This window comes from Stegostoma tigrinum, chromosome 5 (genome assembly GCF_030684315.1).
Source record: "Stegostoma tigrinum isolate sSteTig4 chromosome 5, sSteTig4.hap1, whole genome shotgun sequence".
In the NCBI taxonomy this organism is placed as follows: Eukaryota; Metazoa; Chordata; class Chondrichthyes; order Orectolobiformes; family Stegostomatidae; genus Stegostoma; species Stegostoma tigrinum.
The window spans coordinates 101,820,570-101,833,110 of NC_081358.1; the positions used below are offsets into that span (position 1 = coordinate 101,820,570).

A 12,541-nucleotide genomic window follows, 5' to 3' on the forward strand; every position below is an offset into this window, starting at 1 on the left:
CTACGCCTTACTGTCTCGGATTCTCCAGCATCTGCAATTCCTATTATCCCTGAAAGAAAGGTTTACCTCTTTAAACCCCTCAATATGCACACAATCATAATTGAGACAGACAAATGAATTAAAACCTGTATTGTGAGTGTAAAAATAGTATAGTCAGTAAACCACATTCTAAAGATTAAAAGCTTAGACTGCAATGTGAAAACTGACTTTCTCTCAGTCCCGTTTTGATTTTAGCAATGATGATTCTCACTTTGGTCTGTTGGAAGATGGTTTTGTTTAAAGTTTGATTGTTGATCAGTGGACTTTGACTTTATCTTGTTGTCTTTCTTTGGCACTTTCTTAGATTTTCTGTTATTCTTGCATGAAGAGGGTTGGAGGGATGAAAGCTTTGATTGCAGACTCTGAATGTTTCTCTTTCTGTCTCCGGAGCATTTACAGCTCTTAATATTCTACAATTCAGCTAATCAGAGAATTTTCTTGACATACTTGGCCTAAGTTATTCATCTCGCTGCTTCAAAACAACATAGTATTGCACAGCCCAAAAAATATGCAGCACATGAAAGTTTTGCAACTTGAAAATCATGCTATTTCAGTTTGGCAGTCCAGCTTCCTTTGTTTATCATCACAAAGAAGAAAAAATACGTGATCTCTCACAATAGGGAGTGAAATCCATACTACCCTAAATGGAATTCAGAACATTTCTGCACATTCTCAATTAAGAGATTTGCATGCCATGGAACTGAAATTTGTTAATTGGATATGAGAAATTGGAGAGACAAGTAAGGTCATGAGTCATTCAGAAGCATAAAGTTAACTTTAGTCTCCACCCAATTTGCAATTTTAGTTGCTGTAGAATACAGATTAAAGTTGGGATTAGAAATAGCATATGATCTAGAAGTGTTTCTTGAGGTGTTGTTTTAACCAACTTTATTATTTAAATATTGATTGTTAATGCCAGGGTAAGGAATGGGATAATAGTCATTTTATAACCTGTGTGAAATCACAAAACATATATTGTGTTTAGATTTAAATTTTTAACTTGATTTGTTGCTTTTGATTATAAAAATGAGTGTCTTCAGGGTACAAATACTATTGATTTTATTCCCAGTAGATTATCAGTATACCAACTGGTCTCCTTTTACTTTTATCTAGCTGTCACCTTCTTATACCACTGACCAGCTGAAGACTGAAGTGAGCAGTGAAGACTCCTGTACTCTGAATCAAAAAAGTGATCCATTTTTTTCATCTCCACATTCGACCAAACTCCGAATACAGAAAACAAAGCCTGAGGAGCCATCTGGGAATATAGAAGCTTCAGATCCTTCTCCTCCCCCAACTGTACCTCAGGGCAAGGAGTTGCACAATATAGAATTTCCTCAGACATTACCCCCACCACCACCACCTTCAGATATCCCTCAGACTGGTTAGTGCGTTGCTTAGTGAGTCTTGCCTAGAGGGGTTTTAAACAAAAAGCTACTTAGCTTCTAGTTGTGGCTGTTAATTGTGTTGAAAAAATTATGAAGTTTTTTTGAAAACCACATGTAAACTGGTATTTTCAGGTATGTCAGCATGTTTAGTTTCGTAAACCTTTCCTTTGATTTTTTTTTCCCGTAATTTTAGTAAGTGATGTAATGCATGCAAGTTCCTCCACTTTACTGCTCATGGGTTAGGCTGCACCATAGATGCTGAGATCATGGTTCCTACTAAGGTTAAAAAGAAAAATGCACTCAACATAAATGCACACAGCTGATGGAAAATAGAAGCCTGGCTTTAATTCAAAGATTTTGTTCATGAAGGAAACAGATCTGATTTCTTAACTTTGAGTTTTGTATCAACCTCAATATGACTGCTTTTTAAAAAACAAACACTCAGCTAAAGTTAATTTTCTTTAGTGGTCAACCTAACACAGCCAGCTTATCATCCATCCTAACCATTTTACAAAGAGTTCCATCAAAAACCGCATGGATTGAAAGGAGTAGAAAACAACTGTTTGTTTCATTATATTGCACAGTACTCTCAAAAGCTAACATTAAAATAGGCTACCACAACAAAATACCAAAACTAATTTTTTTTTTAAAAAAGCTAATTGAGCATCTCTTCTTCCCTAAGGCCCTTCTCAGCCCAGCAGTCCGATCACCTGGTTAGAAAAATCCAAACGTAGGAGACGCTCTGCACGATTAGCAAATGCTGCAGGGATTGATGGTCCCACTGACCAAGGGTATTTACCCTCTCCATCCAGTGATTTGACAGGACATTCGGGCAAATCCAATAATCTGACAGACAGCAACATACCAGAGGGTGAGAATAAAATTAACTACCTAATAGGTGAACATCTGAGTTCCATTGCGTATTGTATTTATCCAGCAGGGATTTCTCTAAACCAAATAAAAGTGCACAGGATGATCAAGATGCACATGTGTTACTCAATCACTCATTGTATTTTGGATAAATACTATATCACTTGGAAGCCTGACCTACATTCTGCTCATGCTGCGGTTACTGTTTGAGAATATTTTACCTTTTAAAATTTTATACCTTGAATATATATTTTTTTATTGAAATGGCAGAGGGGGTGGAGTGTAAGTGGCATCAGTCTGGCTGTGAAATTTTGTTAAGCAAAACGTGCTCAGCAGCATAGCTGCACTGGAGCTGAAGTACTTTTGAGTGTCAACATGACACTTTCTATTGATCATCAGGAGCTGTTGATTGTTTAGTTAAAATAGTCTTGCTGTTGTGTGATCATTTGTGATTAGAGAAGTTCTTGTGGTGTCAAAAATTGCCAGGGAGTCAATAGTCTCAAATCATTGAATTTGGAAGTTTTTAATTGACTGTAATCTGAGCAAGTGGCAGTATCTGGCTTAGGCAGTGTACTTTGGCATGTCTCTAAAACTGTAAAATATCAAAGGATGCACATCTCAATTGCTATTTTGAGATATTTTGGAAGTATTTTTTCTTGCTAAATGAGTGACTGATCAAAGTCTGGACCAAATATGTAAATTCTACCAAAGCAGGTATTGATTTGATCATTAACCAGGAACAGCACCTGCATTATCCTTTAAATACTAACAACATTGTGCATCGATATGAATTCTTCAGCTGTTTATTAACTAAGGAATTGATTTTTAGAAGTAACTAATGTAGCCAATTTTTTAAATCTATTCCCCCCCCCCCCCCCCCCCCGCCAAAAAAAAGAAGCAGCCGCACCATTTTCAATATTGAAAATAGAATGGCTGTCAGATGAGAGTAAGATGGCTCAGAGTGAGCTGGAAGAATACTTGCACAACTGGAGACGCTCAGATAACATGAACCAGGATTGCTTTTTTTAAATCATTACTACCCAAAAGTGCTTAGGATGGAGTATTCTGTTTGTGTTTACACTTTTTAAATTAAATCCCTTTTATTTGGAAGCTTTAATATTTCTTTGCGTTCTTAGGTTCTTCAGCTTCTGTGCCTAGCACTGTTTCTTAGTTTTGTGTTAATCATGTCCTTGTTGCTGTTGATACTGAGATGCTTGATTGGGACAGTGGATTTGCTTCAAAGTTGTTTGTTTTTCCCCATACCTTGCTTTCTTCTAAGCTGAATGCATACAATCTACCATGGCAACATTTTTAGTGGACATATTATTTTAAACTAAATAGGACATGAAATATGTAGAGAAGGGGAGGAAACAAGATGAAACTTTCAATGAAAAGATTATTTGCAACCAAAGGCTTTTTTCTCTGAGGGAATGAAAGATGTTGTTTTCCTCTTTGGAATAAGAGTAAAACTCCTAGTATGAACCCTGATCTGAAGCCTATGATTGGTGTAACTGCCTTGTAACTCACTCAATGCCATTGGTATTTACCTGAATTGAATGTACTTTTCTGATGTTGTTGAGCAATGTTACAGTCGTGCCATTTGATGTCGGTGCGTGAGGGCTATGAGTCGCATGATGTCTTTGACGTCAAGTCAATGTAAGCTATTGATCATATTAGTGGCAGAAGAGGAAGTTGTTTTGTCAAGGAACTTATTTCAATGTGTTGTACATCATTTTTAAAGCAATTTTTCAAAAATTCCATCACGAGGTAGTGTTATGATTTGCTGAAAGAAAACTGCTGGATCTGTGCATCGGGACCAATTGTGTGTAGTGTAGGGGGCCTTGCTGCCAAGTGCACTACCTCATGAAGAATTTTTATAAACTTTAATTACTTTTCTGCTATACTTTTTTTGTAAAAGAGGAAAATACTGTCTTGCTAAACAAAGGAAAAAAAATAAAAGTTATGACTATGTTGGATTGCAGAACTCTTGCTGTTTGTCTTTTTTTGTTAGTTTAAAAACTTGAGGCTTTCCTCATCTGTTTAACCGTTACAACACAGTATTTCACGTTTGAAGGTTTCTCTATAATGTCTAAATTTCTAAAGACAAAACTTGGGATGCATACTGGCAGTCACAAGGATGGCTTCAACATCAGGGTTCTTGGTCTCTTAAAATGTCTGCTCCCCAACTGTGACTTAGTTCTTCCTCTTCCTTTGAAGAGGAATGTTTTGTCATAAGTGTAGTGGTAAGACCATTGGGACTTTAAATTGTCAAGTTAAATAGGAATATAGGAATGAGAAACCACCCATGCCATCCCCACTTGCTGATTCCACAAATGAAACCTACCATGGTTTACACATTCTTAAAGCATTTTTGCTCAAACAACTCATTTATATTACGTAGTCACATAGTACAATCTGCTGAAAGTGCAATCATGCTGTTTAAGCCCCTTGGAAGTGGTGCCATCAAAACCCAGGTCTAAAGCCCTAACATTCTAAACATGTTCCCTGACATATCTGAAAATCTTGCAACACTTGGAATTCTGTATTCAGGTTTAGAATCAGTGAGGAATGTTAGAACACTGAGTAAACTCTCCTGGAAAAGCTCATAAGGAAAAAAAATTGTAAAAATTTGACATCCAACATTCCATTTCCTTGTTGTTAATGACATGAATAAAACTAACTCAAGAATGAAGATATCTGTGTACATCCCTTTCATTTGTTACAACTTTCCAGCACTGATTTAAAACTTACTTTCGTGGTAATCCTAACGAGCCTTTTCTAAAGGGCTGGTTTAAAAAAAAATTGGTTCCCTTTAAGGGAAATATTTACTTTTTTTTTCCCCTTTTACACTGGTGGCATACACAAACAGAATGCTATCACACTCAAAGTGGGCCCGGGGCATATGACTGAGAAGATATGGGCAGCAACCAGATCAAAAGGCCCTCGAATCTCTCAGCCATAACAAAATATGTATAAAAAAATTAGTCAGCCTTAAATTTATTTTCAGGCATTTATAAGCATGCTTTCTTTTTCAGACTCAGTCTGACTATGGTGTGGGCGTTGTTTCTGTTGTTAGATTTCTGATTTTGACACAAGGTGGTTTCCATCTTTCATGATGTGTGACTAAAAGCTTTAGTTGAGCTATCTGACAGGAACTGCAGCATCATCAGGTTTTTTAACTGAAATATTCCCAACCTTTGAATTTCATATTTTTTCACTTGCTCATAAGATAAGGGCGACGCTGGCTGGACTAGCATTTATTGTACAGTGTGTCAAAATTGGAATCATTCTTTTTGATTCAGATGAATGTAACCTTTTTAAGTTCTTTGTTTGGCCTTCTGGTAATTAGACTTGTCTGCCTTTTCTCTTGCTTAAAACGTCTTCTGTGAATTTTACAATGCATTGAAAGTTTTCTTAAAATTCAGAAACCTGATTGAATGACTGGCCTACCAGGCGAAGCAGCACTGTTAAAATCAAGGGAAACAAACTAGTGTTGATTTGAATATATTAAGCTTGATTTCTTGGTTTTAATTGCTTTTCATGGGGAAGGCAAGTATGAGACAGGTCCTATGAAATGGAGAGGGTATACCAGAGGAAGACCATTGGAGGAAAATTTGGGAGTAATGACCATAATAGTATTTCAGTGTATAACTAAAAGCTGGCAGTTGGGGAAGTGTTTTTGAAGGCTAGAGTTTAGAGGAAAATTAAACCGTCAAGAATGTTTTGTATTCCATTGATTTAGGAATCGCGACTGGAAGCACCCTTTGGTATGAGAGCAGTTTCCAAACATCTACAGAAGGTTGGGTTGTGGGAAATCTGTAGTAAATGGGGTTGCTGGGCAAAATTTATTTGACTTGGACAAGAAAACTTTTTGGGGTTATCTGCACCAGTGCAGAAAATGCAAGTGTTCCTTTGGCGCCAGAGAAAGTACTTACATCAATGAGGTGGTTAAGATACACACCCGTATTGAGCTGCCAACATAAAACACTCAAATATTTCAAAGAAGCTTGAGGAAAACTGATTCCAAACCAGACGAGGAAAGACTGAGAGGGGAGACCACAAGCTTGGTAAGGACTGAAGTTGAATGGTTTTGGTTTGAATGTGATTGTGGATGCAGGAGATGCACTTTATCTGTCAGCTCCGAGGTGGATTCAAATTTCTGGTATAGTCCAGAAAGTATAGGAGGGACTGGCATTGTGGGGACAAGGAAAACAGGCAAATACACAGAGCAGCATAACAATCAGCAATTCACCCAAACAATCAATTTTACAGTACATCCTCCTCACTGAAGACTTTTCTATCTATAATGGTCTCTCATGATTTAAAGAAACCATAAGCTCTTTGAACTTTTAAGATGTAGTATGATTGAGACAGTTTAGAAAGGTAGTAAAGAAAGGAGATTAGGATAATCTTTGCTTTCTAGTATGATCATGGAGTAGTTGGAGAACAAGGTCTGGTAAAGCTGGATTGGTTTCTGACAAAACTAGCAATGAATAGCTGAAATGGTTGTGGATTAAGTATGCTCAGATTTGTAATGGTAGACTGTAGAAACTGAAGATATGTCAGCAATGAATTGGGCTGAAATTTATCTAATCTTGAAGTATGATAAATTGCATACCCCTTCAGATCTCTTTCATACCCCCACCCCCACCCCAAACCACACTCCATGTTGATTTGTAATATCATCCAAGTCCCTTGATATTTCTTGCGTTCTGGGTGATATCAAGGAAGAACTGCCAGTGGAGCATGAATCTAGTTGCTAAAAAAGATGTGGTTTTCATTCAAGGTTAAAATAGCTGAAATTGAGGTTTTTTTTGTCACTTTTTTTAGGTTACAAAAATTTGTTGGCAGACATTGATGTTTTGTGAAGAAACAAACTTGTGTTTATTTTGTATTCATTGTCCCTGAGATGTCCAAAAACGCTTTCAGCCAATGAATAACATTTGCATTGTAGTTGCTGTTTTACACTTTATACGTAGTTCGTTGTCTGTGGAAATAATTAGTTTACCATGTATATTTTGAATTTATCTATCTTTTTCAAAAAAAAAGTACAAGTTGATACAACAGAGGTGAAACAACATTATTTCAACAGAGGTAGTTCTGATAGCATAATGGATGCATGCAGTATCTAGTGTAACTGAGCTGACATGTTGAGTAAGCTAATCTTGACCTAAGTAGCGTTTAGAGTAGTTTACAGCACTTTGTCAGGAGAACAAATCAACCTGCATCCTGGTTTTGATTCTCATCCAGTTCCATTTGTTGGAAAGCATACTTATGGATGTCGAGTAATGTCACGGGTAAAAGTGCCCCTTCAATAATGTGTGGTGACTGGCCAGTTATGGTCAAATGCTAGTGGATTCATGATCCAGTTTGAACCAGCGCCTTCAAAAGTCTATGGGGGGCAAATTCACTCGCAGCTAGAGCGAACCCTGAATATGTCTGGCTCAACTGAATGCTCATAGCTTTATTTATGCTGGTCCTTAATCCCATTGAATGCAGTTTATTCCATGTATAATTTAGGGTAGCTTTCTATGATGCTTCACTTGTGCTACACCAGGTATTAGAATTCCAGAAAAAGCAAGTGAGAACAGAATCAGCAAAACTGCATTTTAATAAACACTGATCAATTATGTTGCGGTGTACAGCCTTTTTGCAATAATGCTGATTCAGCTGTCATAATACTGCTGTCCAAAGCAGGTGGTTCTCTTTAAAAACCCAAGAAATTATAGACATCTAAAATCATAACAAAATGGTGGAAATCTGTAGCAGGGTAAATCAGTACCTGGAAGAGATTATTATTTTGGTTGTGAGCCTTCATTTAAAAAAATACTGATAAACAAAGGCACTTGAGATTAAGATACACTCATGGATGCAAAATATTTGGAATTGACGACTGCTGTTGTTCCAAAGGAGGGATTTATGAGTTTTGTGGTGAAAGTTTACACGGAAGAAGGCAAAATTTATCAAACTGCAATGAGAGTTAAGTGATTACAAATAGGAATCCAGCATGTAATTGCACAAGAACTCTGGCATTGTTCATCTAAAGTGTTTTAAATAAAGTCAAGAGAGAACTCTCAGTTTTAGAGTACTTGATTTGGAAATTTAGTTTTATTCTTCATTGTATAATATTTAGCGATTTGCTGGATATCTAATGTGCTTTGTATTTATTGCTGTCTATGAGTATGGATATAGTTTTTACTCTTAAAGAGAATTCTCAGACTGCACAGTAATGTCGAGGAAATGCTCCTGTGTGGCTGACATGTACAATTTTTCTTCATCTTGAGAAGCAAACATGAAGTGATGAGCAGGTAAAGCATTCAGAAGTGAATTGGTAGCACCAAGGTTGCAATTTTAAAAGTCTAAATATTGTAGAAGAGGCTGAAGAAAGTAAGGAATTCAATATGTTACAGTCACAAGTAACATTGTTAAGAATAGCAAAGATGACAACTCAGGGTGCTTTACAGCCAATGATATATAGGTTATGTAATCAACCTGATTTCACCCAGCAAAAATCTGCACACATGGATGTATAAGAGACAAATAATTATGAGTGCAAAGTCTTTTTCCATGCAAGCTTTTTCAGGAATGTTGATAATAACAGGGTCTTCAGATATGGCTGTGGAAAAAAGAGATTAATTTCATTTTATTGTGATATTAGAGGTATTGTAGGAAAGAAATATGGGCGTGCAAAAGGAAACTTAGCTTTTTGTGTTCAATACATCAATGTCGTTACAGTACACGTGGAAGGTTACCCAAATTCCATTAGATTGTAGGATGAATTGGACTGATTTCCATTTCAAAAATACACTTTGCTGTTTGAATCCTTCACAGTCACGGCTTGATCACGTGTCTCATCTAGATTGACATGTTTTCGGAAGATATTATCTAGAGAACAACATTCTGTTGCAGCAACAAACAGTTGGCGCCAATGTTAGGAGTTTGGTAAAGGGAAAAATAAAATTGTTGGAAAGCTGGAATAATGAAATGCTGGAAACATTTGACGTGGTCAGTGTAGAAACGATAGTGATTCAGATGGAACAATCTGTTGGAATTATCTGCCTAAACTGCTAACATTTTTTTTAAATTCCCAGATGCTGACTCAGAATTTCATGTAATTTCGGTGTTTTTCTTTCCATACGTTGAATTTCAGGGTTGCCTTTTACCACGCAGCTACAGACTTCTTTGTTGAGTATAGATTCAGATTTGCACATCTCCAACTGTTAGGCTACTATGCTGTGTAGACTGACTTGGTACTGCTGTACATTGTGAGATGGTGTCTCTATTTAGCTGGTTCTTATGAATTGTTCTAATACTTACACTTATATAGTTGCTCATTATTTGCTACTGAGTATTTTTGGAGTGGAACTTTTTTCAGGCTGTCATACTTAGTACATTGTTTGAAAAGACAATAATTATTATCAATTTGCAAAGTGTACTTAGTACTACATAAGCATTCTGCTGGGAATCCTACATCATCATTAATTTATGCTGTTTCTGTTTTGGTTCAGATTCTGATGGTTACCAGTTGCCTAGAGAAACTAATTCCTTTGAGATCAGTGACTTGGTGCCTCTTGACCTCTCCCAGCATTCCAGGCACAAAACTTCAGCATCTGTTTCTTCTCTTCAACTGCCTGGAAAAGAACAAACAATGAAACCTCATTCTAAAGTAATAACTGATGTGAGCGTGGCGTCCTCTTCATCAGGTTGGTATTAGTTCCTGCTAGTAAATGAGTTGTTTATGACAGCTTGGGGATGGTGTTGGTAGTTCAGATGAAATTCACAAGGAATTTTACATCAGTTTGGCCGGTCTTGGCCGAGGATAAAAGAAAACGTTGAATATGTACAAATTTTGGAAAGGAGAGCAAAATGCGCTGATACACCCAAATTATACTTCATCTGCTGATTTGGTTTGGGCAGATGTGTCAGGGGTTGGTTAACCCAATTGGCTGGACAGATAGTTTGTGATGCAGAGTCATGCCAACAGCATCGGGTCAATTCCTTTATCAGCTGAGGTTACTATAAATGACTTGTCTTCTCAACCTCTTTGCCTTGTCTAAAGAATGCTGGTCCTCAACTTTACCCATCACTAGTCTTCTGTTGCTCTTAGAGAGCAGCTGTATGGTTTGGTAGAGCTATGGCAATTTTACCATTACCTTTTCTGTCAGGGTTCACGTGTGAATAGTGACGAACAAAATGTAGAGCCAACAATCAAATTTAGGACATTAATGATTGCTTGGAGATGCTGAGAAAAATTGAGGAGCATCACATCCCCATAATAGTCGTCTTGTTGATGAACTGAAATCATAAATCAAGAGTTGAAAGCCTAAAGCCAGATTGGTTCCATTTAGTTATAGATTATATTGCATTGCAAAATTCACTGAGATGCCTTTTATGGTGTAGTTTATGTGCATGAAGGTGATTTTTAAGAATGTTTTATCCTTGTGCTAATGTATTTGGTGATATACGATATGGGTAAACTTCCTTTCCACAGAAGATAAAAATACTTCACTGTGTTCTACATTTATGGTGTGAAAGATATGTTAATGGAAATCAGACATTTAAAAGTTACAATACAAGAAATCTACTATTGCAGATCAGCTACTTCTGTTTAACATATCTTGTCCCCTCTTATCTCTTCCAGTCTTACTCATCTTTTTATAGATGTGTTGATATTGGCTATCTCAGCCTGTTAGTTATTAATTGAGTTAGTCATTAACAAAAGTTAGTAAGCTATCTGCCTCTGATTTTGTTCTCAGCATGGCCAAGCTTGCATGTTAGGCGAGAGCTGTAAATGTTGATCAGTTCAATCATCCTCATTCCTCACCTCCAACTCAGACTCTGAGTCTGGTTTTGACAGCTCTGCTGCCATTGTGAAACAAATATTGAGCCTGTGTATTTCTTAGTTAAAGTCACTCAGTTACTGACTGGGAAAATGAATTGAGGGAAGCCCCTAGCTTTAAGGGAAACTCTGCATTTTGGACACAATTTGGGCTTTCCTTTTTCGTCTTTATACAGTGTCTTGGTTCAGAACCATTGACAGTAAACCATTAACAGTAGTGCAAGACAGGCAGTATTTGGATTGAAATGCTGGGTGGTATTTTACAACTAGAATTTTAATTGTAAAATATTTAATTGTTTTTGGGAGTGGAGAGGGGGTGAGGTAAATTGTGGTAAATAGAATGCTTTATTTCTTTTGGGAATTATTTTATGTCTTAAAGCAGATTATTTTTGCAATTTATCATGATAAAACTGTCCTTGATAGGAAATTAGGTACAGGCCATTCAGCCCTTCAAACCTGTTCTATCGTTCAATTGATCATGACTTATATGTATTTAAACTTCATTTTTCCACCTTAACTCTACTTCTTTCAATGCCCTTACCTAATATAAGAGCGTGAGTTCTAAAAATTCCAATTATCCCTAAAACTTGCATCCTTTTTATTTAGCAAGGGATTAGAATGAAGTTCCAGAATTGTGTAATCTTTTATAGGAAAGATTTCTTTCATTTATCACTCTTGAATGGTCTTGCACCAATTCTAAATTATGGTCACTTGATTTCCAATACCAGAGGAAATAGTCTTTCTGTTTCTAGCCTATCTAGTATTTTAAACACCTTGGTCAGATCATCTTTTTTAAAAATACTTGGAGGAACCACAAGTCATTATTCATTCTATTTCCATAATGTAACTCTTTAAGTCCCAGTGTCATACCTGTCAATGCTTTTATGCACATTGGAATCTTTAGTTAATTGTATAGAGCGTGATTTAAAATTTCGATGCAAGTCCACAAGACCAATGTATCCATCTCCTCCCTAATGAGTTCTTCCTTGCAGAGACATAAATGGTTTAATAGATTTTCATTTAACTTCCCAAATTATGCCCCTGCAAGTCTGCAACTTATAATGTTCTGTGGTTGTTTTGTCTTTATCGATCCAGCTGGGTTTGCTTTGAACAATATCACTCGTTCCATCCACGCTGTTATATTCTACTTGTCTGTTTTATATTTTTAACATAGTCTAAGAAACTTGCTGAAAGCTCTGTGATCTCGAGGGCCTCCATATCCTTTGTGCCTGGTGTTTATTGTTAAGATTTACTTCATGAGGAAGGGTTTGAAGTTAATACCTTAGCGTCCCATGTTTAATTCATTAGAGATTCAAGATATTGCACTGGAAACTGGTCAGTAGGGACAAAATCCAACTGTTTGTATGATCTTCTCTGGAACATGCCTTCAAATGCATTTGGAGGC

The 12,541-nt window shown here is 36.7% G+C and overlaps 1 protein-coding gene across 6 annotated transcripts in view; it reads left to right on the plus strand.

Moving 5' to 3' along the window:
- The window catches only part of phf20l1 (PHD finger protein 20 like 1), a 119,060-nt gene that overhangs the window by 52,131 nt on the left and 54,388 nt on the right, over nucleotides 1-12,541 (plus strand). For 5 of the 6 annotated variants that reach the window (XM_048528396.2, XM_048528400.2, XM_048528397.2 and 2 more), the window contains 3 exons: nucleotides 1,153-1,423; nucleotides 2,110-2,298; nucleotides 9,806-10,000. In XM_048528396.2, coding sequence (XP_048384353.1) covers nucleotides 1,153-1,423; nucleotides 2,110-2,298; nucleotides 9,806-10,000 — 655 coding nt within the window. The remainder of the gene's footprint in view (nucleotides 1-1,152; nucleotides 1,424-2,109; nucleotides 2,299-9,805; nucleotides 10,001-12,541) is intronic. The other variant, XM_048528398.2, reaches the window with a different exon arrangement.